Raw genomic sequence first — 27,954 nt, 5'->3', positions numbered from 1 at the left:
AGTTTGAACAACCCCCCCACCAAAAAAAAAGGACACCGCCCGCCCGCACTATATTTTCAAAAAACATTGCCTGAGAACCAATTCTTTAATTTTTTAAGCCAAAGCATACAAACAAGGTGTAGCTTGAATAATCCTACTGGAAACTGCTAAGCCTGCACTATTTGTGGACCCTAGCACCTCTTTGTTACATTCTGAAGGAACCACGTAGATTCAAGGAATTTAACCTTGAATGTCTACTTGCCCGAATAATAACATACAGGAACATCCTCCAAAATGTTTGAAATTCTACTAAAGTACTGTTGGAAATGTTTGAAGACTGCTTTTCTGGCTCCATTTAATTAATACAAGTCATAGGACTATAAATAGAGCATATATCAAAATAACGCGAATTGCCCTAATCTAGCCTGTCCTAACTGACACTGATTACCCCGAAAATGTACTTTTACAGTTAAAATGATGATCAACTTAGAAAATATTTGTGTGTTGTCATGCATGTATGAAATGGCCTATAGCCTGAGGTAATTACCTAACACCTGTCCCAAGGTGATGACCTCACACCGTCCCGTGCATTCTCACAGGTGCAAATGTCACCGATTTGGGGGTGGTCTCAAAATATTGCTGTTATTGTACTTAATTGACATGTGCGTTGATGGGGGTAGCAATTAAGGATATGAACTGCATTATATTTATCTCCGCTGATGACGTTTATGAATCTGAACTTTTGAATGCTGTGTTATGTCTTGCTACGAACCCTTTACACTTAGCCAAGATGGGCACAACAGGGTTAACTCACAATGTCTGACTGGCGTACGTAAGACACCGTAACCCTGTTGTGCTGCCAGCACACATGTCCTGTCCTTTACAGAGTTCTTATTCAGATGAATTTTCTCCATGAGTTGAACTTTTGTTTCATATGGTCTGAAGTCGACAATGTCATATATTCCTATATGGTCGCCTTCAGACTACTCATGGTTTGGGCGACAGTATCTGATTCTGGCGTTATCTATGACAATAACACTGATGTTGTTTAAAATGGACAATAGCAGAAGTTCCAACCAGTTTATCAACACATCACCTCCTATAATTTCCTTATGAAAATCACCAGTTTTCTTTTCCGCATCGAAAACTAGCACCCATCCATCAATAAGCCCCATATCATGGGTTGCAGCGTGGAAAACAATGAGACAGCTGCCTTTACCTAATGGTCTGTGGGTGCTCCTTGTACATCTGCCGACAGCCACATGTAGTCAGTGGAATGATTCATCAAGGTAAATTATCTGGACGCCCTGGCTGTGATAGTTATGAATGGTGAGGAGAAAATGTGCTCTCATAGACAGGATGGAATATTTTCCCCTGAAAAGTGCTCGGTCATTGCCACGCACAGTGTATCAAAATCCCATCTCTTGGAGGGCAATAGTTAGTGCAGTTAACATTAACTGTATTTTTTATTCCTCCTAAATTCTACTACAAGTCAGGGTTACTTTCTGCTCATAAAGCTTGTATACTATACGCCTAATCACCCTGTATCAAGCTGTCTAATATCCTTTTACGTCCTAGTTTTGTTTTTGAGACCACCCCTATAACTGTTTTGTATTAATTATCATACCGTAGACTTGATGGTATGACTTGAAAACCATATAGCTTGGGCAGTTCGGTTCAATCTAAATTGATAAATGTTTTCCCTCTATCTCTCTAAAGTGTAAAGAACTTGTATACATTTCCCAGTACAGACTCCATATCGTGTAATGTAACAAGCATCATGGGAGCAATTGTAACAAAACAAACACAGCGTCATATTGTCTTTTTGAAGAATTTTCTCAAAATGATTTTTGTGTGTGGATTAGATGTTTTATGAAGACTACATTATTATAACAGTGTCACATGCCCATATTTCTATAATCTGTTTCAGACTGCCATCATCGGACTTACAATAAATATAAACTTCCTGTTTCATGAGAATTTGTCTCCCGTAAACTTGTCGATAGGACTCCTTGTGACTGAAATACTTGAAACCACAGGTAGGGCGATCGGAAGTTACTCGATATTTCAATATCAACAGTCTGTGAAAAATTATGTCCATTTTTAACAGGCAAAAAGCAGTTTTCTAGCGTTTCCGACAGTACTTTAGCCCTTAAGACACCTTTGGCAGAAGTGAAACTGGGCTAGTGGGCCAGTGCTAATTTCTGTCCCTGCACGACATACACCAACACAGAATATTGAGTTCCTCTACTGGGTTATAAACACAGTGCTTGCATAGCATCTATATATATGTTGTCAATATCACCCCTATGTTGCCTGAGAGATCTATGGTGTCTTGTCACATCACATCATCTCTCGGACAACATGTCATCAATATCACGCCTATGTTGTCTTGGAGATCCATTTGTTTGACCGTTAGAAATGTCAGCCATTCGGAGACTTTCTGCTAATCTGCCACTGTGACTCAGGTTGGAAATATTGTGGCTCCTGGCAAACAAATAAAATTCAAATAAGATATAACACATGAAACAATTGGTGAATGTTGTTTTAAGCCACAGTCAGCAATATTGCATCGATGTCATGGCAGCATTCAGTAATTAAGTCTGTGACAAACCAATGGTTGACAGAATCAATACTTTTGTGGTACAATGACATGTGGTTAGCAAGGTCTTCCATTCTAACCACTTGATTATCTGCCCTAGACTGGGAAACAACAATTCACTATCACATGGAAAATTGGCTGTAAACTAACTGGAAGCCTAATTTGTATAAATGTTGATATCTATCAATGATACATTCACAAAGCCCCCCAAATTATTACCGACATCCCCTATACCTATAAAAATGAAAACCAGTTTTTACCTTCAGAGTATTTTTGTCTACCAGCGTGATTATCAAACAGATCCTGTCAATTTTTCATCCCCAAAGAATTTTTCTACTGATGAGGTGAGATGAAATGGGGTTGGACGTTGCGTCCAAGATTATTGCACTCATATAGCGACGTGCATGTACGTGTGTGAGTTTGTGTGGCTGCTTGTACTAGTCAGGACAGATGCCAATTTATAGTGCTAGCTCACTGAGATACCCTCAGTGCTAGTAAACTACTTTGTGATGTTGTGTCATTAGCTCTATGTGTTAGCTGTACTACGCTACCTGTTTGTCTCTCTCTGACTGCGAGTGAGTTCTTGCAATAAGCCCTCTCTCTCACTCGTCATCTGTCTCTCGCGTACCACATGCCGAGATAACTGCAAAAAAATACACAATTTCATGACATAAATATATCCATATCCAACACATAAAGTGTTTCTATTTCTTTCACAAGGCTACTCATGTGACCTGCTTGTGGTTGACATGGCGAAATATTAGGAGTGTAACGATATATTGAACTATCGCAATTGTTTGCTCTACGATGATACAATGTCAATTTGACTTTTGAAATGCCAGGAGTATTCATAACAATCGTTTGTATAAATAGTTGCAATTAGTTTTAAATAAAACATATATTATACAAATTTCACACGGTCCTCCATGCTCCCAGGACCCTCAAATTCCTGGTGGACTCGGCTGCCCTCTGCTCCGACTCCCGCACACGGTCCTTCATCCTCCCCACCCCCTCCACACACAGACTCACCTTCCTGGTGGACTCGGCTGCCCCCTGCTCCGACTCCCGCACACGGTCCTCCATCCTCCCCACCCCCTCCACACACAGAGACTCACCTTCCTGGTGGACTCGGCTGCCCCCTGCTCCGACTCCCGCACATGGTCCTTCATCCTCCCCACCCCCTCGACACAGAGACTCACCTTCCTGGTGGACTCGGCTGCCCTCTGCTCCGACTCCAGCACAGGGTCCTCCATCCTCCCCACACACAGAGACTCACCTTCCTGGTGGACTCGCTGCCCTCTGCTCCGACTCCAGCACAGGGTCCTCCATCCTCCCCACCCCCTCCACACACAGAGACTCACCTTCCTGGTGGACTCGGCTGCCCTCTGCTCCGACTCCCGAACACGGTCCTCCATCCTCCTCACGTTCTTTGTGTACTCGCTGATCACACGCTCCGCCTGCACAAACACACAACTACCACCTTTAGTAGCATGCTCAGTGTTGTCTTGTGAGCAGTCACTTTGAGTTTCCATTGTTAGAAATTTGAATGTCTGCAACAGGTGTCAAACTTTTTCTCTGATGGATGTTTTCAAAATCCTTAGTGGATTGATTTGCTTCCTGTTGCAGTTGATGCACTATATACCTTTGAGCCTCCTGAAGTATTTGCACACTTCTTACCACTAACTGCTGGGCTTAATTTGGCATTAGGTGCTGTAAAGAGGGTGGTTGATTGGGTGGGTGTGAGGACAGGGGTTGGGGTGGTGTGGATAACTGGGATAGGTGTGAGGACAGGGGTGGGTGTGAAGACTGGGATAGGAGTGAGGACAGGGGTGGGTGTGAAGACTGGGATAGGAGTGAGGACAGGGGTGGGTGTGAAGACTGGGATAGGAGTGAGGACAGGGGTGGGTGTGAAGACTGGGATAGGAGTGAGGACAGGGGTGGGTGTGAAGACTGGGATAGGAGTGAGGACAGGGGTGGGTGTGAAGACTGGGGTGGGGTGGGTGATTGGGATAGGAGTAAGGACACTGGTGCGAGGACAGGAGTGGGATGGGTGATTGGGGTAGAGGTGGGGTGTGTGATTGGGATAGGGGTGAGGACAAGGGTGGGTGTAAGGACAGGGGTGAGGTTGGGTGATTGGGTGGGTGTATGGACCGGGGTGAGGTGGGTGATCGGGATAGGAGTGAGGACGGGGGTGGGTTGGGTGATTGGGTGGGTGTAAGGACAGGGGTGAGGTGGGTGATTGGGATAGGAGTGAGGACGGGGGTGGGTTGGGTGATTGGGTGGGTGTAAGGACAGGGGTGAGGTGGGTGATTGGGATAGGAGTGAGGACGGGGGTGGGTTGGGTGATTGGGTGGGTGTAAGGACAGGGGTGAGGTGGGTGATTGGGATAGGAGTGAGGACGGGGGTGGGTTGGGTGATTGGGGTAGGGGTGAGGACGGGGGTGGGTTGGGTGATTGGGGTAGGGGTGAGGACGGGGGGGGGGGGGGGGGGGGGGGGGGGGGGGGTTGGGTGATTGGGTGGGTGTAAGGACAAGGGTGAGGTGGGTGATTGGGATAGAAGTGAGGACGGAGGTGGGCTGGGTGATTGGGGTAGGGGTGAGGATGGGAATGGGTTGGGTGATTGGGGTAGGGGTGAGGACGGGGGGGGGGGGGGGTGATTGGGGTAGGGGTGAGGACGGGGGGGGGGTTGGGTGATTGGGTGGGTGTAAGGACAGGGGTGAGGTGGGTGATTGGGATAGGAGTGAGGACGGGGGTGGGTTGGGTGATTCGGTGGGTGTAAGGACAGGGTAGAGGTGGGTGATTGGGTAGGTGTAAGGACAGGGGTGAGGTGGGTGATTGGGATAGGAGTGAGGACGGGGGTGGGTTGGGTGATTGGGATAGGAGTGAGGACAGGGGTGAGGTGGGTGATTGGGTAGGTGTAAGGACAGGGGTGAGGTGGGTGATTGGGATAGGAGTGAGGATGGGAATGGGTTGGGTGATTGGGTGGGTGTAAGGACAGGGGTGAGGTGGGTGATTGGGGTAGGGGTGGGATGGGTGATTGGGATAGGAGTGAGGACAGGGGTGGGTGTGAGGACTGGGGTGGGGTGTGTGATTGGGGTAGGGGTGGGATGGGTGATCCGGATAGGAGTGAGGACAGGGGTGGGTGTGAGGACTGGGGTAGGATGGGTGATTGGGTGGGTGTTGGGACAGGGGTAAGGTGGGTGATTGGGGTAGGCGTATTGGGTGTTTAGATATTTTCAAAATGTTAGCATTTGTTTCACCCAATTTTTGTACCGAGAAATACAACCATATTAACCAAGAAACTATGCATATCCTTTGAATCACACTTAACATTTTCCACCTATCAGACTGCAGCAAACTCTCATATTTGGTTCACAAAACGACCTGACTGACCTCAATAGTCTTCTGCTGACTCTCCTTCAATAGTGATGTTAACTCTTCATTTCTCCGCTTCAACATGCTGACCTCTGACCTCAGATCTGTCACCTTGACCTCAAATTTCTGCGTAATGGTATTGCATTCCTCTTTCCACCTGAAGTAAATATGTGAAGAACTTGAGCCTTTTTCAACTAATAAACATACAGTAAGGGATATGACTGATGTAGACATGCCTTTATTGCAGGCATGACATTATGACATGTCTCTGTACTCGGACACAGATTTGTATGATAATGATAACCTGATAAATTGTTTCTGTATCAATGAATCATGGGTGTGTAGTAATTATTGTAATGTCCCCTCTCCCTGACCGACGTCCCTGCCCAAAGTGAGCTGTTACCTTGCACTCATCCTCTGCTGGGCATTGAGGAGTTTGCGGAGCTCCAGCATCGTGTGTCTGTTGGCGTCCTCTGTTGACTGCAGCTTCACCTCGTAGTCCCGCATCTTCAGCTGCTGCCCCTGCTCCATCATTACCGACTGCAGAGGATAAAACAGCTACTACATTCATCGTCACATTGTTGGGCAGTTGTTAAATCATGGCGTGTCAGCTTAATGTGGGAAGGAAGCCAAACGTGTTGAAGGTAGCAGATGTTTACCACTTCTGTGAAACCCACAAGCACATGCAAGGTGTCGGTAAGGATCATAAACAAGGCTGTCCATGGATTCAAAACCATGATCAGTGGATCCTGCATGGATAGGGGACATAACTCTTTACAGCAAATCATGACACTAGCAACTAGGGAACCTGTGCTGTCTATAATTTGTAACAATTAGGTCAGAATCTAATAGGCTGACATAAAAGACAAGATACTTTTAACATACAAAAACTAAACAACGACCATCATAAAACAAAATCACTTCTCATGTCCTGCTGCTCACCTGCTTGGTGTACTTCCTCTGCGCAGCCTCCTTGTCTTGCTGGGCAGACTGTAGCTGCCGCTTCAGCTTGTCGATCTCATCGAGGTAGCGGACACGGTCGTCGTTCAGGTTCTCAAACTCCAGCTCCATCGTCATGAGGCGCTCCCGCGTCCCGCTCAGCTGGGACTCCAGCTGGCCCTTCAGCTGCTCAGAGCTGTAGGGGAGAGATGTCAGAGAGAAGGTAACACCACTTTGAACCATGCTGCAGCTTCATATAGGAGTAAAGCATAGTGTGATAAAGGTCATGATTATGGGGGGGCACGGGTGACACAGTCGTCTAAGGCGCCGCGATTCGTTGTGCAGAGTTGCGTCCCTTGGGCACGCCAGAAACCTATGATTGTGGGTTCCAATCCCTGTTCATCCCGATTATGTTTCTAGGTTTGTCAGCACCGTACCCGTGCTCATGGGTTTCACCGAAGTGGTAAACGTATGAGACCTGCATCACTTTGTGCTTTCCTACCACATTAAACTGACACGCCGTGATATAACTGGAATACTGTTAAAAGCGGCGTTAAACCCAACTCACTCACTCACATGATTATGTAGCTGACCAACTTATCATCAGGTTGAAGCCATGACCAATGGATCCAGGCAGATTAACAGGTGACACTGTGCAAAGTGACCAGGTCAAAGGGAGGAAGGAAGTGATGCCAAAAATATAACACAGTGCATCTTTGTAGATGAAAGCATCTTCATAAAGTTTGGGATTTGAAAAACAAACATCAAGACACAAATGTCCATTCAATGCAAATGAGAGTATGGTGGTAATTGAGAAATATAGGTGCAGATTACTATTTGATGAAATATTGTAGGTCACTTTGACCTTATGACAAATCTCACTTCATTGCTTCCCGCTTCAGCGTAGAATCCAGCGTGTCCACCTTAAGTTCCGCCTCATCGCGACGTCTCTCCGCATCAATAGCTCGCCGGTTCAAATCCTCGTATGCACTGTGTTGTTTGGAGCCCTGCACGATGCCGTCCTTGTAGATCTGTAACATGTGATGGGGACACATTATATTCCTGGAATAAGATGCCTCCTCAAAGACTATCACATCATGCCAGGTAGGATCAGGGCAGGGGTCCGTTTAGGGTCCAAGGCCACATTGTTGTTGGGATAGGGCCCAGGCAGATGTCAGGATAGGGCCCAGGTAGGTGTCGGGATAGGGCCCAGGTAGGTGTCAGGATAGGGCCCAGGTAGGTGTTGGGATAGGGCCCAGGTAGGTGTCGGGATAGGGCCCAGGTAGGTTTTGGGATAGGGCCGAGGTACGTGTCGGGATAGGGCCCAGGTAGGTGTCAGGATAGGGCCCAGGTAGGTGTTGGGATAGGGCCCAGGTAGGTGTCGGGATAGGGCCCAGGTAGGTGTCGGGATAGGGGCCAGGTAGGTGTCAGGATAGGGCCCAGGTAGGTGTTGGGATAGGGCACAGGTAGTTGTCGGGATAGGGCCCAGGTAGGTTCCGGGATAGGGCCCAGGTAGGTGTCGGGATAGGGGCCAGGTAGATGTCTTGATAGAGCCCAGGTAGGTGTCAGGATAGGGGCCAGGTAGGTATTGGGATAGGGCCCAGGTAGGTGTCGGGATAGGGCCCAGGTAGGTGTCGGGTTAGGGCCAAGATAGGTGTTGGGATAGGGCCAGGGTAGATGTCAGGATAGGGCCCAGGTAGGTGTCGGGATAGGGGCCAGGTAGGTATTAGGATAGGGCCCAGGAAGGTGTCGGGATAGGGCCCAGGTAGATGTCAGGATAGGGGTCAGGTAGGTGTTGGGATAGGGCCCAGGTAGGTGTTGGGATAGGGCCCAGGTAGATGTCAGGATAGGGGCCAGGTAGGTGTTGGGATAGGGCCCAGGTAGGTGTCCAACATCTAACTTATTGTTGTGTCTGGAACTTGTTATGACACGTGTCAACATGATGTTATGACTAGTGTCACACCTGCCACAAGTTGACATTGTTTGTGTAAACACAAATGGCCAAGTTGCAAAACTTATTGAACGCCCCTCATAGGTGTTGGGACGGGGGCCAGGTAGGTGTCAGGATAGGCGCCAGGTAGGTGTTGGGACGGGGGCCAGGTAGGTGTAGGGATAGGGGCCAGGTAGGTGTTGGGATAGGTCAGAGGTAGTTGTCGGGTGGGTGTCGGAATAGGGGCCATGTAGATGTTGGGATAGGGGCCAGGTAGGTGTCGGGATAGGTTGGAGGTAGGTGTCAGGGTAAGGGCCCTGGTAGGTGTCGGAATAGGGGCCAGGTAGATGTCGGAATAGGAGCCAGGTAGGTGTTGGGATAGGGGCCAGGTAGGATCAGGGCAGGGGTCTGGGTAGGGTCCAGGGCCTTATAGGGGATAAGGACCACATACGTGTTGGGATAGTGCCCAGGTAGGTGTCAGGATAGGGGCCAGTTAGGTGTTGGGATAGGGCCCAGGTAGGTGTTGGGCCAGGGGCCAGGTAGGTTTCGGGATAGGGGTAAAGTAGGTGTTTGGATAGGGGCCAGGTAGGTGTTGGGATGGAGCCAGGTAGGTGTTGGGATGGACCCAGGTAGGTGTTGGGATGGGGGCCAGGTAGGTGTTGGGATGGGGGCCAGGTAGGTGTTGGGTAGGGGGCCAGGTAGGTGTTGGGATGGGGGTCAGGATAGGGGCCAGGTAGGTGTCGGGACAGGGGACAGGTAGGTGTTGGGTTAGAGCCAGGTAGGTGTTGGGATGGGGGCCAGGTAGGTGTCAGGATAGGGGCCAGGAAGGTGTCAGGATAAGGGCCAGTTAGGTGTTGGGACAGGGGCCAGGTAGGTGTTGGGATGGAGCCATGTAGGTGTTGGGATGGGGGCCAGGTAGGTGTCGGGACAGGGGCCAGGTATGTGTTGGGATGGAGCAAGGTATGTGTTGGAATGGGGGCCAGGTAGGTGTTGGGATGGAGCCAGGTAGGTGTTGGGATAGGGGCCAGGTAGGTGTCGGGATGGGGGCCAGGTAGGTGTTGGGATGGGGCCCAGGTAGGTGTTGGGATGGAGCCAGGTAGGTGTTGGGATGGGGGCCAGGTAGGTGTCGGGACAGGGGCCAGGTAGGTGTTGGGATGGGGGCCAGGTAGGTGTTGGGATGGAGGCCAGGTAGGTGTTGGGATGGGGGCAAGGTAGGTGTTGGGATGGAGGCCAGGTAGGTGTTGGAATGGGAGCCAGGTAGGTGTTGGGATAGGGGCCAGGTAGGTGTTGGGTTAGGGGCCAGGTAGGTGTTGGGTTAGGGGCCAGGTAGGTGTTGGGATGGAGGCAGGTAGGTGTTGGGTTAGGGGCCAGGTAGGTGTTGGGATAGGGGCTAGGTAGGTGTTGGGATGAAGGCAGATAGGTGTAGGGTTAGGGGCCAGGTAGGAGTTGGGTTAGGGGCCAGGTAGGTGTTGGGATGGAGGCAGGTAGGTGTTGGGATGGAGCCAGGTAGGTGTTGGGCCAGGGGCCAGGTAGGTGTTGGGCCAGGGGCCAGGGTAAGGGTAGGGAAGGTGTCAGTGAATGGGGAAGACTATAAATAATCAAGTGTCGACCTGACAATTCACACATGTGGTCGAGTGAATGGTCAGCACTGGATGCTCATTCAAGGCTTGTCTTGAATCAGACTGCTAAAAGAATTAGACAGAGATATTGTTGGAATTGTTTTGAGATATATCACTGACCTTTTCCAACTCGGACTCCACGGATCTCTTCTCCCTCACCAGTCTCTCAATCTGGGCCTCCCGCTCCGCCCCTTCCTGGAATGTCATCATGTTGTTTACTTAATTCTAAACTATGACCATCAAACTTCAAACTATCCACATTTACTGCTAATCAGCATATATGAAATAATGAACTACAAGTGATAAATTCTTAGAATCTTCACGCAAAGATTTAATGAAATTTTAATTTAATTTTATGAAAAATTATGCCAATCCTACAACTAACTAAACAAATACCAAAATTCATTACATTTTGTACAAAAACATTGCCATGAATAGATCTTTCCAAAAAGAAGAAAGCAACAGCAAAGGTGAATTGTTTGATAGGCATTACTTAGAAGTTGATGGATGACAAAGAAGACACAATTTATGGATAACAACTTCTTTAATACTGTAAAGGCGACGTTTTGGTATAGGTCCTTATACCGTTGTGTGGAAAGATTGACTTGCTTGACAACAGTATAAGGATCTATACTGACACGTTGCATTAACAGTTATTAAAGACGTTGTTGTCCATACATTGTGTCAACTTTGCAACAGCAAAAGTGGTAACATAAACTGGAGACAAGACACTGTGGTGACAGTAACTCAGGCTCACCATCTCCAGGGAATGGACTTCATCGGTGAGTTTCACGATTCTCTCATTGCACTGTTTCCTCACTGCATCAACCTATGGGGACAAAGTATAGGCATCAGTTATACATGGCCCTATTCAGAGTGCTAACATCACAAAATACCCATTTTAACATAGATTTACCAAATTTGTATTGATAAGATATCATCCAACACCTAATCTGACATGGACTAAAATAGCATTGATTCAGGGAACTGGGCCCACGTCCAGGTCTACCTATTGATGTTGGCAACCCAGTACGGAGTTGCATCCCTTCGCCATACCAGGATCTGCTGCTTTGAATCCAAGATTAACATCTACGACCTGCATTCCTTTATGCAGTTCCCCTTGTTAACATGCCATGGTTCATGCATGCATTCTGGCCATTACTGAAACACTGTTGAACTGCATTAATCCCCACTCACTCACACACTCTACCACCTGGTCAAGGCCAGGCCAAGGAATACAACGCTTCCTACCTCTTGCCGTGTCCGTACTCCTGCCTCATTGATGAGTTTACTGACAACATCCTGCATCTGTTCAATCTCGTCGTCTTTCTGGCGACTCTGCACCTCCGCCTGAAACACAATTTGTGGAAGATCTTACTCACGTCTTGCAGGACCCCTAGAGTATGATCAAGGCACTTTCCACAAAGCTCTGGCACCACTACGCCTGTCCTGTCTCCTTACTCCCATATGATAGTTTTAGTGCAAGATTGCACCTCGTATGCTCTATCATAAAGATCATGGCACTAACACAGGATAGTTTTAGTGCAAGAGTGCACCTCGTATGCTCTATCATAAACATCATGGCACTAACACAGGATAGTTTTAGTGCAAGATTGCACCTTGCATGCTATATCATGAACATCAGGGCACTAACACAGGATAGTTTTAGTGCAAGATTGCACCTTGCATGCTATGTCATGAACATCAGGGCACTAACACAGGATAGTTTAAGTGCAAGATTGCACCTTGCATGCTCTATCATGAACTTCATGGCACTAACACAGGGTAGTTTTAGTGCAAGATTGCACCTTGCATGCTCTATCATGAACTTCATGGCACTAACACAGGATAGTGTTTTTGTCTTTTCCCCACATTTTATTATGAGTGCAAATTTTGATGACAAACAATATCACAATAAAGTGAAAAGGGGATAACAAAGAATGAAACAAACTAACGTTCCTCAAAGAATTCCAAAATGTTATAAAGTTTGTTTTTAGAATTTTAAATGCATTTAGAAAGCACCAGAGGTGTGAAATAAAAGGCCTCAAATTGTTTCCATTCTTTTTCCAGTGTAAAATCCAGGTGTTGACCATAGACTTACCTGATCCTTCTCCAGCACGGCATTCTCCACCATCTGTACCGCATCCCGCACTCTCATGATGGCATCCGTTTCCTTCTCCTCCAGCTCAAAACTGTAACCACACACATCACGCTCAGCTGGGTGCCATACAGTTTGTTTTTTTTTGTCAGGAGACCATTACAATTAGTGAGCATGACTCACTGACTTCCTTCAGTCTGTGTTAAGGTATATGAGTCATTGTTATTGCTTTATGAAATGGGGCCCTGCCAAACAAATATGACAACAAGAAATAGACCCAATGTGACCATTCTGACCAAGGATCCAGGTGGTAAATGGTGATTTGGACCATGAGTGTTTGAGTGTGTGAGTATGGTTTTACGCCGCTTTTAGCAATATTCAAGCAATATCACGGCAGGGGGACACCAGAAATGGACTTCACACATTGTACCCATGTCGGGAATCGAACCCGGGTCTTCGGCGAACGCTTTAACCACTAGGCTACCTGACCGCCCCCCATAATTGTTTGAAGAACATTTGATGTAGCAACAGTAAAATCTATCCTGAAAACAACAAGAGCTGAAACTCACTTCCTCCTCTGAAGCTCTGAGACCCTAGTCTCCATGGCGAACTTTTCTCGCTTCAGCTCTCCACTTTCTCTACTGGCCAGTGACAGTCTGAAATTGATATCCATCCATCAAAGAGTGTGTGACATTTGTTTCCTGGCCCCTGCATCATGAAAATAACTTACATCCATACATATATATACACATCGCAACTTTCGTATCTCCCTTGGTTGAAGAGTTCTGTGATTACGGTAGTATGTTAACGTGTGTGTGTCCCATGATGACGGTCTCAGGCTTAGACTTAGTCTGGATGCTGCTAAGGTCATTTCATGATCCAGTCTAAGACTGAATCTTAGTTAAGCAAAATCTTCAAAGCTTTAGATAAAACTTGTGCTGATGACCCTCTTCAGACCCAGTGATTGTGAATTGTTTGAGTTCTGAGCAACCCTCCCAGTCTTGTGTATTTATCAAATGTGAAGCTTGGAGATACATCTACTTACTGGTGTTTGAGATCATCCATGATTTTTTTCAGTTCAATCATCTTTGTGTCTGTGATGCCTTCCTTGAATATTACATCTGCTTTCTCTTGATCCTGACAACACAAACAATTCACTCGCGTGATCAGTGATCTTAGCGCTAAGATGATCGTAACTCCTATTCTTTTACATAGGCTTACAATAGTTGTAGCGCTAAGATCGCTTTGTGCAAGTGGGCCCAGGTCAAGGGTGGTCAACAAACTAACAACAGTGTGTTAATTCTGGACAGTTATACAGGTCTGTTGAATATTTGTGTAACGATACGGTAATACATTTTGGGCCTCGTATCAGGATACAATACATCCATTTACAACCCCTGTGTCGCGATAAATATGATACATTACATTGCAAGTTATATTGGTGTAAGAACGTGAGTAATAAGCAGCTAATGCAGATTCTCTTGTATTTCCCTGCAATAAAAATTCACAGTGACCACTAGCCTATGTTTCTGACCCACTAGCAACTTTTGAAATAGAAGTACTGTATCGAGATCTCGTATACGAAGTAAGCATATCATTACATCTCAGCATATCGTTGAAATGTGTACCATACAAAGAATCTGGTGGGTCAGAAAAAATAACAAAAAAGTAAGCAAACTGATCAACATTGTTTGCTTTTCATATACAGTAAACTACATTTATAACGAATACACTTATAATGAACTGACGGATATAACTAACTTATTTTTTAGTCCCGGCCATTTGATGTATATATGCTTACAACGAACTACGGTTATTACGAACTAAAATGAGTGATCGCTTTGAGTTCGTTATAACCGTTCCCTTTACGTCTGGAAAGTGATATTCAGTATGTGTGTGTGCATGTGCCTGGTGTACATGATCTCACCTTCCATGAGAGCTGCGACTGCAGGTCAGCTATTGTCCTCTTCTGGTCCTTCATCACCTGTTCAGAGGTCACTAACTCCGTCCTGGCTTGCCTGGAACAGTGTATTGTACGGTCTTCTGATGTGTTCTGAAGTGCATTCAATCTTCAAACAGGCAACCATTCTTAATGAACATATATTACAAGTCTATAATGTTAGCCACAAGTCCAGAGTCACGGTTCCGAGAATACTGTTTGGACTAGTAAGCCCAGCCAATGATATTCTATTCCCGAGGCAAGCGTTTCCACTAGCCTAGATCAAAGCCTAGTTTCTACCCTTGCCACATCAAGGTCGTAGATCATGAATTTTCCCCATTGTAAAACACAATATCCAATCACATCACTGTTCTTATCTCATATAGCTTCACAAAGATGGCGACCTAGTCGATCAGATAACGAAAACAATCGCAATTCCATCCCTGACACCAAAACATAGGCAACAGTTGGGGTTGTAAAAGATGAAAAAGACATATTCATGTCAACAAAGACAGTCAGCGGTAAATCACTTCCATACGAAGGTGAACAGTCGTGGATGTTGATTTTGTGAAATGTTCTCTGATTGGACAATCATATTTAGCACAGGAAAGTGGGCTTGATGTGCCGAGGATGGAAACAAGACTTTGATGAAAAGGATAGAGGATGCGCTTGCCTCAGGAAGATGATGGCCTATATGATAACACCAAAATGAGCTTCTTGTACTAGTCATGATCCCTGGGCCAGGAAACAAGTGTCACTTGTTCTGAGCGGCCAGGCAGGAAAACAACAAGTACCATCTGTTAGTGTCATTTGACATGAGAGGGATTGAACCACTGACCTGCTCCCTGGGCAGATGCTCCATCCACTAGAACAAGGATGTGGTCCTCAGGTAAGTAGTGAGTGGAATACAACACTTAAACCATCACAGATAACATATTGTGATATCTCCTATCTGATGCCAGAATGAGAGCTGAAAACCTCTTCCACTAATATACTCACCACCAAAAGAAACGCAAACCACAGAAACATATAGAGAAGTATGTATGTTCAGATGAGATGTTTCCAATGTCTACCAATTAATGACAAAACTAACAATCGGTCAAGTGTTACCACAGAGTGTCTTTATTCTTATCACTATATGCTGCATGTGATTTCCAAACTTTATATGTTAATCCTACACGAGACAAATGGTGCATCTCGAGTTATGGATCTAAGACGTCAAATGTGATGCTTTCATAAGCATTGGTTCACACAACATACCAGTATGTTCGTTGTGCATCAAACCAATCTGATAGCTCTTGAATATGAGTAATTCTTCATATATTCACCAACATATTTGGTATTCATGTTTCTTTTGTCGGTGAGAATAGTAAACGAGTAACCTGATTAATGAATAATATTGAAAATACTGCTGTGTGGACTTGGATATTTTAAGAGTGTAAAGAGGTTGCATTCTGACATTGAAATAAAATATGAATGTCCTTATAAATCTGTGTGAAAGCAAACCTGGGTCTTACTTTGTGGTCATCGCCAAGGCTTTAAATTTGTGTGAGTGAGTGAGTGAGCTGGGACTACCACTGCTTTAAGAAGTGTTTCAGTTATATCACAACACTAATGTCAACAGAGTTTTTGCTTTCGTTTGTTTGTTGTTTAACGCTGCACTCAGCAATATTCTGTCTGTATGACGGCAGTCTGTAAATATTCAAGTCTGGACTTGACAATCCAGTGGTTGATATCATGAGCATGGATTCATGCAAGTTTTTGCATTTGAGTGAGTGAATGTTGTTTAATGCAACAGTCAGCAATATTCCAGGTAGTGCACAGGATCCTGGAGATAATCAACCATGATCAAAAGCCGGACCCCAGAGCTCTAGATAACTTTTCGAGCAATTGAGTTTTTACTCTAGGGTTTCTATTTTAATTGGGTTATTACACTTTTCATTGGGTAACCAATATTTTTTCACTCGTCCATTCATCACTCTATTTGGTTTTTCCCCAAATTAGTGAACATTTTAAGATTTAAAAAAAAATATAGATGTACATACGCATGTTCGCTATAACCAAAGTTTACTGTAGCTGTTCTAAATAAATAGGCTTGACTTGGAAAGTAAATTAGCTCGTATTTTTCTTTCGGAAAATAGCTCCTTTAAATGCATGCTGAAAAAGCTTCATTGGGTATTTACGCATTTGTACATTTGAGTTTTTCATTTAATGCATACATTTCTGTATGCAAGTTAATTGAAAGTAATTGGGTTTTTAATATATTTCGGGAGTATTTTACGCAAATACGCTGCTTATCTGTAGCACTGTGACCCACTCCAGCATAGTGCGAGGACACACAACCAGCCCTGCCACGGAGTCTGACCAATGAATCCTCCATAGTCAGCACTTTGTATGGGATTCTGGGAACCTGGCTCTAATTCAACAAAGCGAGTGTTATGGCTATTGTAGCTTCCATACCTTGACATAGAATTATGACAGTCATAAGATTGCTTTGTTGAATGGAGTCCTGTCCCACTCTTGGCCTTCAGGACTGTGATGGATACAAAAGTGATAGTATCTGTGCCTAAGTACTAGATTTCAATGGTAATATGACACACAGTTGACACTTTGACTTTTTTCTCAACACTTATCTATGTGTTAAGATACTGTACTGTTTCCCTTCCATGTCTGCAACACATATTGTGAGTTACCTCCCTTGGTCATGTATTCGTGTCGTCTTACCCAGACCCATGATGGAGCAGGCTCCGGAGCCCTGGAGTCCCTACAGGAGGTTCAACCTGTCACTCCCAGCATCAGGCAGTGGACTATTGTTAATTCCCTCTCACCTCAGCTCTTCCTGCAGGGTGTCCACCTGGGCTGTGACAGAGGCCATACTCTCCATGTACTGCTCCTTCACCTGGGAAACACAGTACACGGTACACTTGCAGCAATATACAGCTCACAACACTCTACTTGCGTTATCCTCATAGTTCCAAGTCAAATATGAAGTAATATCCTTAATTCTCAACAATAACAACAACAGGTTATGAGGCAATAATTTTCAAAACTAACAGTTTAATATTAAAAAAACCAAATGCTACAAAGGCCACAGAATTTACGCATTTGTTTTACGTGAAGTAAAATAATATGCTGACATGTGAGAGTAATGTTTTTGCAAGAGCAGTGTCTTTGAAGCACACAGAGAATCCAGAACATGGTGTTTCCATAGCCATTAGAATCTCAGTCTAATGAAAGCTCCAAGAAAACATTAAAATTGAAAACGGAGGAGGTGATTGCATCCCTGTACCTGATGTGCCTGCTGCTCCACTACCCTCCATTGATGAGACTCCTTCTCAGCCTGGAACACAGTGTTTTACAACTTGCTGTCAAATGCAGAAGTTATGTTCCCTATTAATATACCACCTTGTGGTGTACTTGCTATGTTTAACTGACGACATGACTTGGTTCGAGCAGGAGGAAAACCAACAAGCACTCGCATATACATCGTGAAAACGGCAATATTTGTCACAGAACATGTGCCACAACCTTGCAGCCATAACACTGCTTCAACATCAGGCAACGGTTGCATTCACACAAGCTTCATGCACAGAGCAAGACTCAGAGCTCCAGATAAGCTTTTGGTGATGTAGGTATTTTACCCATGCATTTTAAAATCATTGGGTATCAGTAATTCTATCTGGGTATTCAAATTTCTGTTACCCACTAGTTTTTACACATGTGGGTATTTGAGTTAAATATTTAAAAACACTATTCATGTAGTCCCTGCAAACTGGGTTCGAGAGCTTTATAGGACTAAAAAATATGACAATACTTCCACAAGAAAGTGTGATGGCAAATGATCATGATGTAACTGTCATCTTGGAGTTTGGCAAGCTTGACGGAATGCCCGTTTATAATTTCAAAATAAGTTGCTGATTTGCTAATCTAATACGCAGGGTTACTTCACAATGTTTTGATGATACACACAAGTTTTATTTTTGTAGCGTATCTGTAATGTTCGTTGCGTATTTGATACGCTTGGATTATATTTTACTGTGTATTTCTGCATTTCTAATGCGTATTTTATGCAGATACGCATCTTATCTGGAGCGCTGAGGCTCATTGACTTCCGTGAGATATATGCAGCCTCATTTTATTATTTAACGAAACATAGCCACATGTGCCCACACAACCTGTGAAGTGACATTATACATATATAACATAGCTACGGGATAAATCGCAACAATGAACAATGAATGAAGCATGGTTTCTTTCATGATAAAACATTGTTCTATCATGACGTCATTTCTGGAGATTCGAACATGCGCTTACAACGGGATGACGTTATATATTGGATGACATTATTTTTGAGAGGGAAGTGTCTAATGAGTTCTTCCCCATAGATGTAGCCTGGCTACACAGATAAACGTAGGGACTGAGTACTCGCATTCAAACGTGGGAGAGAAATTACAATCGTTATTGGAAGAAAAGGTACAGGTAATTGATGTGAGGGATTGTGAGAATATGTGGGAAATACCAAACTTAACCCACCTGTTCCTAAAATGGACTTGTCAGACATAGTCGAGGTTGGATGCTATTTCTGGGATGCATCATGATTAAAATTAGGGAGCTTGTACATTTTATCAACATCCTTAAAGAGGTTGTTCATAATGTTGATATCTCATGAAAATAACAATCGACTTTCGTACGATAAAACACTATAGGGAGAATGAGTGCAGTCCCGAGTGGTTCATTCTCCATGCAGTGTTTTACTGTACGATAAAGAACTCCCACTGGTCGTTTATTTCTTACATTATACAAAGTGTTTATTCAATTACTGAAGTGACCCTGACTGACCTCCAGCTCTTTCTCCAGACGGTCAATCTCCTGAGATGCTGCTCTCCATTTCTGCTCAGCTGATTCCCTCTCCTGTGGACAAGAGAATCTCATTTGCAACAACATATATATCTTAGAGTAAATCTTTTATACTTATTCTGACTCATACTGTTGCTTATCTAAACTCATTTCCGAAACATAGCAGAAACCTCCTGAACTGTGTTCCGGGAGAACAGACAAAACAGCTCATCTGAACGCACTCCTGGTCTGTGCATGAGTACCGAAACACGACCAAGACGGTATACTAGGATACGGTATATGGTAAAGGTCATTCTGACTTGATCCATAATGGGATGTCCTCAGATCTTTGTTTAGCGGCAGCAAGAACTTAGATCTGATTTTAATGAGATTGAAGGGCCACAGACCTTGTTGTTTGAGAATTATGGAGAATGCCACAGTTGAGTTGCCTGTTCTTATCATCAACAACTTGTGCTTCAGCTGTGGAGCCCAATGAGTGATATCTCTGATGACTGCCTCGAACTCTAGATCGTTGATGTGGAGGAGGTTTCCTTCTGCTGAATATATCCCTGAAGTTACTCTTCAATGAAGGAAGCACCCACCCTTGCAGGCAGGTGTCAACTAACAGATGCTGATGGCAAACCAGCTCGTTCAAAAAGGTTCCTCCGCAGACATTGATTGTCCACGAATGCAGGTTTTTCTTCAATCTTTGTGGATGTAGAAGTTTGAGGTCTGGATGGTCTAGGAATGGTCTTAAGAATCTCTGAATGGGACATACTTGCAGTCTGCCTCTTACCATCAGTGCTCGAGAGGACGTGAGTAGACCTTGCAGCTGGTTGACTGGTCTGTCCATGAATAGCTGTTGGAAGATAGCTTTGAATCGTTATCCACCGATCTTCTGGCCCTTGAATAAGATTCTGCTTTGTGAGAAATCTGATCCCTACAAACTTGAGATTCTGATTTCTGATAATTGATCAACCAAGTTGAGTTAACAATTTCAGGGTGAAGTTCAATTGATGTCTGAGTAGTTCTACTGCTTGATAAGCTTAATTCCATCATCCAGGCAGAAGGTACATCAGATCCCCTTGTTGTACAGGAAAGCTACAACTGGTTTAGTCATTCAGGAAAACAACCACGAGGCCATAGAAAATCCAAAGGGCAGGACTGCCCATTGGACGTGTTGCCCTTAAAACAGGAATCGCAGGAACTTTGTGGAGGATGGATGGGCATGTGCAGGTAGGTGTCTGTTAGATTGACGCTTATGAGATGATCATGCTGCTTTATCAACTGCTTTAGCAGCCGAAGATGTAGCATTCCGAAATTGTCTGTTTTTTTAAGATACTTCTTGTTGAATTCCTTCTTTTAGTAGATTAAACAAAACTTTTCGTTTGAGTTCCAAGATCAGTGAATAAAAACCTGGAGTTAGGGGTCCATCTCAACTGCTGCCTTGATGAGAAGATTGTTGATGGCTTGTGTTAACTTGGGTTGCAGTACTTCCTTAATATCTGATGAGCGGCAGGTTGAGTGAGATAGGTGGTTACTCACTTACAGTTAACTTGTAGCCCTTCTTGAGTATGTTGATGTTGTCCCAATTCCTCCAATATCTTGCCAGCCTTCCACCTCTGTTGCGGGCTGTACATGAGCTTTTGGAGGTGGACGTTCTCAGTAGTCCATCAGATTAGCTTCATCGGTAGGCATGGCATTCTCGGGACCCTCACCCACGGCTGGACTGGTCACGTGACCTGTCTTGTGGCCTATGAAAGGTAGAAGACTTGTTGTTTGTCCTTAGCTTTCTGGATACCAGAAAATTTGTTCTTTGAACTGCCTCCTCTGCAATGACTATTTATACACAGAGTTCATCATCTGGACAGATTAATTTTCATAGGATGGTCAGGATTACAAAGCTCAGGAAAGTTTCCCCCAACCACTCAGTTGACGCGAAAGTGTGAGATTAACGAGTAATACCAGCTAGGTCACATGTTTCCAGTGCGCATGCACAGACCACGGGTGCATTCGGGTGAGCTGTTTGACTGTTCTCCCGGAACACAGTTCAGGAAGTTTCCACGCCTTTCGGAAATGACTTGAGATAAGCAAAAGTAGGAGTCAGGATAAGGTAAAATCTGTAACATTTATGTTTCTGCTTTATTGTCCTCTGTCGACAGGTATTTGTAAATGACTAACTTTTTTTCCCATCGCTATACAGTCATCTTCCACCCTGCCCTACCTCTGCAGCCATCTTCAGCTGTTCCTGAAAGTTGTACAGCATCTGGTCGTCATCTTGTGCTTCATCCACCCCGGAGAGTCCCACCATCCCCATCCCCACTGAGAGCTGAGCTTCCACATTCTCACGGAGTTCGCCACCCAGTCTGAAACAGTCCATTAAACGTATCAGACCACAACAAACAAACATTCCAAGGAGCGAATGGTGGCTAGTTATATTGATTTAACATGTTTAAGGACAGTCCCTATTATTTGTTACAGGTTTTCACAGACAGCATGTTGACATATAGGAGGCAAAAGAAAAGAAAAGAAAAGAAATGTTGTCAAAAGTATTTAATTCCTAAAGAGATACTCTAGAAATATAAATGTTAAAACAAAAATGTGTAAAAGCAGAGAATTTGGTCACTTCGTGGGGGAGGGTGCAGGGACACCTTTACAATTATATTGGCAAATATATCTCTAAATCATGCCTGGCTTGAGTGAGTGAGTGAGTGAGTTGGATTTAAAGGCTGCTTTTATTCCAGTTATATCACAGCGTGTCAGCTTAATGTGGGAGAAAAGCCCGAAGTGATGGAGGTCTCAGACGTTTACCACTTCGGTGAAACCCACGTGCACGGGTACGGTGCTGACAAACCTAGAAACATAATTGGGGCGAACCGGGATTCGAACCCACAATCATAGGTTTCTGGCGTGCCCAGGGGATACAACTCTGCACAGCGAATCGCTGCGCCTTAGATGATTGGGCCACCCGTGCCCCCATGCCTGGCTTGAACATGTTAAGCAGCGACAGAATAGTGCATGATGCAAAACACTGCCATGTACCAGTCAAGACAAATCCACTGACTTGGACCATACAAGATTACTGTCTGACTGACTGTATCAATCAGATGACAATTTTCATCCTTTGCACCAACAACCTTTTTTGTCTTCACTAAGCTAAACAGTAACATGCATATGACACACCAGAATTAGTCACAATGCAATTTGTCCATAGCGCGCTGATCAACTACTAGCGTGTATTCATGATACACAAAAACCTTAAATCAAAACACTATGACACAACTTGAAGGCTTTGGAATTTGTGGAGAAAGCTTATTGTTTATTATAATGTCATTTATTGCTCTGAAAAAGAAAAAAAGACTTGACCATGTTGACACTGGGTTATTGCCCTTGGTTCATAGTTTGCAAGCAATCTTTGTGCCAAGATTATTGTACCTCCCATAACCAAACATAGACATACACCAGAGACATAGATTTGTGCAAGCGGCCCCGGGTGAGTTAAGCATTCTTTAAACAAAGTCACTGGGTTGGCAGAAAAGAAATGTAAAACTCATTCTCACCTTTCATTTTCTGAAAGCAGTTCATCAATGGCTTGTCTTAGTTTACTCAGCTCAACCTGAAAGAGAAATAAAATACCTTCAGCATTGACTGTCTCCTACCATGTCCTACATGGATCATGGATAGGGATAAGGAATAGGAAATGTCATCTTTCTCAAATTATCGGACATTCACAAATATGATATGGATTAAATTTCCCGAAAAGGTCAAAATCACAAACTAACTTTAACAAGGAAAAAACAACACACATATGTATCATGTAACTGTGTGTCAGTGTGAGATGAATGTATTTTTCATACCTTTTGATGACTTATTTCAGCTTCTTGTGCATGAATGATGCCATCATACTCGATCAGCAGCGGAGTCAAACCACTGAAACAAACCAGATGTCAAATGCGTTTCCCCTTCATAGTCAAGATAAGATAACTCACATAACAGTGAGTTGTGCTTAATGCTGTTTTGAATAGTACTTCAGTAATATCAGTGTGTCAGCTTGACGCGGGTCTTAGATATTTACCACTGTGGTAAAACCCACAAGCACAGTTCTGGTGCTGACAAAACTAGAAAAATCATTAGGGTGAGTACGGAATTCGAACCCATGATCATAGCTTTATCATGGTTAACATTTATACTAAGTTATCTTATAATAATTAGATCTACATCAAGTGCTTTTATGAGTTATCATGGTGTAATATTTATACACCATTTCATATAATTATAGTTTAGCAAGTAATAATTATCATCAGGTAAAATGCATATATAAAATATCAGTAGTTTCAGTTATAGCTTTTTAGATGGTTGCTAGCCTAAGGTATCAAGATCCCATCTCCCAGACAAAGGATATTTATTTAAGTATATCTGTCATCACCTACCGGGGTATATTAGAATAACATTACTTCAATTAAGACTCATTAAGGATTAGCCCCATACAAGCTCGTCTATAGTGCCTTAAGGATTAGCCCCCATACAAGCTCGTCTATAGGGCATTAAGGATTAGCCCCACACAAGCTCATCTATAGTGACACCCTAATCTCTTTCAAAGCATCCAGTAAATATGTCAACAAGATTAGTGCCAGTCCAACAGGATAAACAGGATTTAGTATTCCCCTCCGTCTAGCCATCCATTTAGCATAGGACACAACCAATCGTGTATCAACCAATCAAATTCCTTTCTATTGTTCAAACTTTCATTAAATACATACTGTAGCCAAGTTCTAGCAGAGAAGGGGTTTGACTCTCTTACCAAGCAGACCTCTCTCCCACAGCCCAGAGTGTGTACCGACTCTCTGTGGCACCCTCAGTTATTTCTAAGTATATTGTAAATTGTTAATTGTTCTTGTAAATAAAATTGTGATTAGTCTCCTGTGACTCTGGCTCTTTGCTGACTAATTCCCCAAGAAAACCAGCACGTCATTTGGAAGGTATTGTTCACCTAGAACAGTTCCATGATAAATTGGTGGAGAATCATCGTTTTCGGAACCACGGAGTCCAGGAACTAACTACAACCAACTACAAGAACCCATTGGAGGACATGTCCAACCGTGATCATCTGATGGAATAACAAGCAAGCTGCATCTACCTCTGACCTCAACACTGGATTAAAGACAACCAACTCCTCCAAAGACACCAACAAAGGAAGAAAAAGTCTTCAAATATTGTAAGTACTACATTGTTGATTACTTGTCTTCCTTTAATTTAGTACGGTACATACTAATAGGTGTCATGGCAAATATGGAGTCTGGTATGGAAAGTAACTTTGAAAGTGAAATTCCAACAGTGTCTTTAGTTACGCCCCTTGCCAAAAGTGTAATTCAGGCAAAATTTGGCACAAAAACAACAAATTGTTTAGTAGATACAGGGGCATCCATTTGTTGTATTTCGTCTGCTTTTCTGAGCACAGCTTTTGAAAACCTTACTCTTGGAAACTCACCCTTTCCACAGGTTAAAGGTGTTGGCGGCGAATTGCATAAAGTGTTAGGTTCAGTTGTGTTAGATTTTGTCATTGAGGATCAGGAATTTTCTCAAAGATTCTATGTTCTGCCTACACTACCAGAAGCAGTGATACTAGGTGAAAACTTCCTTGATGACAATGATGCAGTCTTAGATTATAGCTGTCATTCCTTGATACTTAACAACAGCACCTCAGATAGGCAATATATCAATTTCATAGCCAATTCAGTGCAAGAGATTAGTGGATTAGCAAAAACAATAGATCAGATTTACATCCCCCCTCAGAGTGAAATTCATTTCAAGGTTAGACTATCAGAGGTCAAAGAGGATTCCCTCATCCTGATTGAACCCATTGCTTCCCTCACTGCTCATTCTGAAGTAGCAGGTGGTAGAACTCTTTCCAAAGTGAAAAGCAAAACTGCTACCTTTAGGCTTATGAATCCCTCCCAAGAAGAAAAAGTTCTTGACAAGGGTACAGTTGTAGGCAAATTTAGTTACATTGACAAAGACTCTGTTTTTGAAATCGGCTCTGACCAACCATTCATCAGTACCGTTAACACCGACAATGAGAAGAGAGACAATGACACCAGGGATTATGTTAAAATTGCACAAGAATTAGGATTTGATTTGACCAATACACAACTGACTCCAGACCAACGACACAGACTACTTAGATTCTTGGGACAAAATAGAGACATGTTTTCAAAGAGTCTTGCAGATTTAGGAAAGACTGACATGCACCAGCATATCATTGACACTGGCGACCACCCACCCGTTAAGTGTAGACCATATCGCCAATCCCCTCATCTCCAAAAAGTCACTGAAGAGCTTATAGATGATTTCCTGAAGTATGATTTGATCGAGGAGTCTACTTCTATGTATTCAGCTCCCATTATCCTAGTCAAGAAACGTGATAGCTCATTTAGATTTGTTTGTGACTACAGAAAGTTGAATTCTGTCACTTTACCAATGTCATGGCCTCTTCCAGTTTTTGATGATGTTGTTGATAACATCGCCAATGCACAAGCTAAGATCTTCTCAACTTTAGACCTTGCTAATGGCTTCTTCCAAGTGCCATTACATGAAGATTCAAAGCATAAAACTGCTTTCGTCACCCATCAAGGCCTTTATCAATTCAAACGTTTGCCCCAAGGTTTGACAAATTCTCCACTTTGTTTTCAACAGCTCATGAGCAAAGTGCTAAGAAAATTGCTTTTTAAGGTTGCGCTGATCTACATTGATGATTTGATAATTTACAGCAAAAACTTTGAAGAGCATCTCCAACATTTGGAGCAAGTATTTTACTATCTGAAACAGGCAAAATTGACACTAAAGCCATCCAAATGCAATTTTGCAACGGACAAAGTTTCTTTTCTGGGTCATGTTTTATCATGTGGAGGTGTTCAAGTTGATGACAAAAAGATTGAAGCAAAATAAACCAAACCCTATCACATTGAACCGAACGAAAATCAAAGCGAAACAAACCAAATAGTTACGAAAACTAACAAAGAATTCTAAAAAGGATATACACCTTTCTAATACCTTTTGTATAACGTATTAGTGTAATAAATCGATGCACTTGTTATATGCACATGCACATATATGTATATATAATTCGTCTAATGATTGTATCCAAAAATAGAAGGATATTACTATTTTTCCATGATACACCTTTTTGCCACCAATACATTCGTCCTGGTCATGACACCATTTAGTAATACTTATGTACTGATCTTTTACATCGTAATTATCAAATTTGTTTTATTTTCTAGCTATTACAGACAAACGGAGGAAGTATTTATATATGACATAATTTTTTTAACATGCTAACTCTCTTTTCTTCGTTTCCATGTAAAACCTCTAATGGACACAGCCAACTATCCTCAAACCCCAATCCAGGATGTGGAACTCAAGGCCTCCTACATCACCCATAAAACCACCAGTACAGAGTGCCAAGACAAGCCAGCTCCACATCCAGATTCCCTGATGACAGCATTTTTATATTATGTTTTCCTTATATCAAAGAGACTCTATAATAATTATTATTCACTACTACCAGTTTAACTTTATACATTGTCCATCTAAGCCTTCATTATTTTTATTTTTACACGTTTGGGGTCCAAACTTTTTCAGACGGAGGGGAAGTTATCATGGTTAACATTTATACTAAGTTATCTTATAATAATTAGATCTACATCAAGTGCTTTTATGAGTTATCATGGTGTAATATTTATACACCATTTCATATAATTATAGTTTAGCAAGTAATAATTATCATCAGGTAAAATGCATATATAAAATATCAGTAGTTTCAGTTATAGCTTTTTAGATGGTTGCTAGCCTAAGGTATCAAGATCCCATCTCCCAGACAAAGGATATTTATTTAAGTATATCTGTCATCACCTACCGGGGTATATTAGAATAACATTACTTCAATTAAGACTCATTAAGGATTAGCCCCATACAAGCTCGTCTATAGTGCCTTAAGGATTAGCCCCCATACAAGCTCGTCTATAGGGCATTAAGGATTAGCCCCACACAAGCTCATCTATAGTGACACCCTAATCTCTTTCAAAGCATCCAGTAAATATGTCAACAAGATTAGTGCCAGTCCAACAGGATAAACAGGATTTAGTATTCCCCTCCGTCTAGCCATCCATTTAGCATAGGACACAACCAATCGTGTATCAACCAATCAAATTCCTTTCTATTGTTCAAACTTTCATTAAATACATACTGTAGCCAAGTTCTAGCAGAGAAGGGGTTTGACTCTCTTACCAAGCAGACCTCTCTCCCACAGCCCAGAGTGTGTACCGACTCTCTGTGGCACCCTCAGTTATTTCTAAGTATATTGTAAATTGTTAATTGTTCTTGTAAATAAAATTGTGATTAGTCTCCTGTGACTCTGGCTCTTTGCTGACTAATTCCCCAAGAAAACCAGCACGTCATTTGGAAGGTATTGTTCACCTAGAACAGTTCCATGATAGCTTTCTGGCACACCAAGGAGAGCCCACATTGTGCAGAAAACTGCAGTGCCTTAGACAACGGGCCACCCCTGACCCACATTATAAAATTCTGATAAATGCAAACTTCTAATCATGTTAATTGTAACACATCAGTATAATTCTGC

General features: G+C 43.3%; 1 protein-coding gene across 1 annotated transcript in view; it reads right to left on the bottom strand.

Moving 5' to 3' along the window:
- LOC139450794 (sodium channel and clathrin linker 1-like) overlaps window positions 1–27,954 on the bottom strand; it is a 28,513-nt gene continuing 559 nt past the window's right edge. Inside the window, exons 2-21 of the mRNA XM_071232634.1 lie at window positions 23,174–23,246; window positions 22,877–22,932; window positions 21,541–21,682; window positions 19,320–19,391; window positions 17,770–17,820; window positions 17,309–17,379; window positions 14,469–14,559; window positions 13,587–13,678; window positions 13,111–13,197; window positions 12,545–12,635; window positions 11,695–11,793; window positions 11,201–11,272; window positions 10,564–10,638; window positions 7,777–7,925; window positions 6,898–7,090; window positions 6,359–6,495; window positions 5,974–6,112; window positions 3,943–4,038; window positions 3,133–3,224; window positions 1–2,466 (exon numbers count right to left, since the gene is read on the bottom strand). Coding sequence (XP_071088735.1) covers window positions 2,328–2,466; window positions 3,133–3,224; window positions 3,943–4,038; window positions 5,974–6,112; window positions 6,359–6,495; window positions 6,898–7,090; window positions 7,777–7,925; window positions 10,564–10,638; window positions 11,201–11,272; window positions 11,695–11,793; window positions 12,545–12,635; window positions 13,111–13,197; window positions 13,587–13,678; window positions 14,469–14,559; window positions 17,309–17,379; window positions 17,770–17,820; window positions 19,320–19,391; window positions 21,541–21,682; window positions 22,877–22,932; window positions 23,174–23,246 — 2,017 coding nt within the window. The 3' untranslated portion in view covers window positions 1–2,327. The remainder of the gene's footprint in view (window positions 2,467–3,132; window positions 3,225–3,942; window positions 4,039–5,973; window positions 6,113–6,358; window positions 6,496–6,897; window positions 7,091–7,776; window positions 7,926–10,563; window positions 10,639–11,200; window positions 11,273–11,694; window positions 11,794–12,544; window positions 12,636–13,110; window positions 13,198–13,586; window positions 13,679–14,468; window positions 14,560–17,308; window positions 17,380–17,769; window positions 17,821–19,319; window positions 19,392–21,540; window positions 21,683–22,876; window positions 22,933–23,173; window positions 23,247–27,954) is intronic.

The sequence above is a fragment of the Haliotis cracherodii genome, unplaced genomic scaffold, assembly GCF_022045235.1.
Source record: "Haliotis cracherodii isolate W230 unplaced genomic scaffold, xgHalCrac1.p SCAF_8, whole genome shotgun sequence".
Lineage (NCBI taxonomy): Eukaryota > Metazoa > Mollusca > Gastropoda > Lepetellida > Haliotidae > Haliotis > Haliotis cracherodii.
This window is presented reverse-complemented; position numbering and strand designations above follow the sequence as displayed.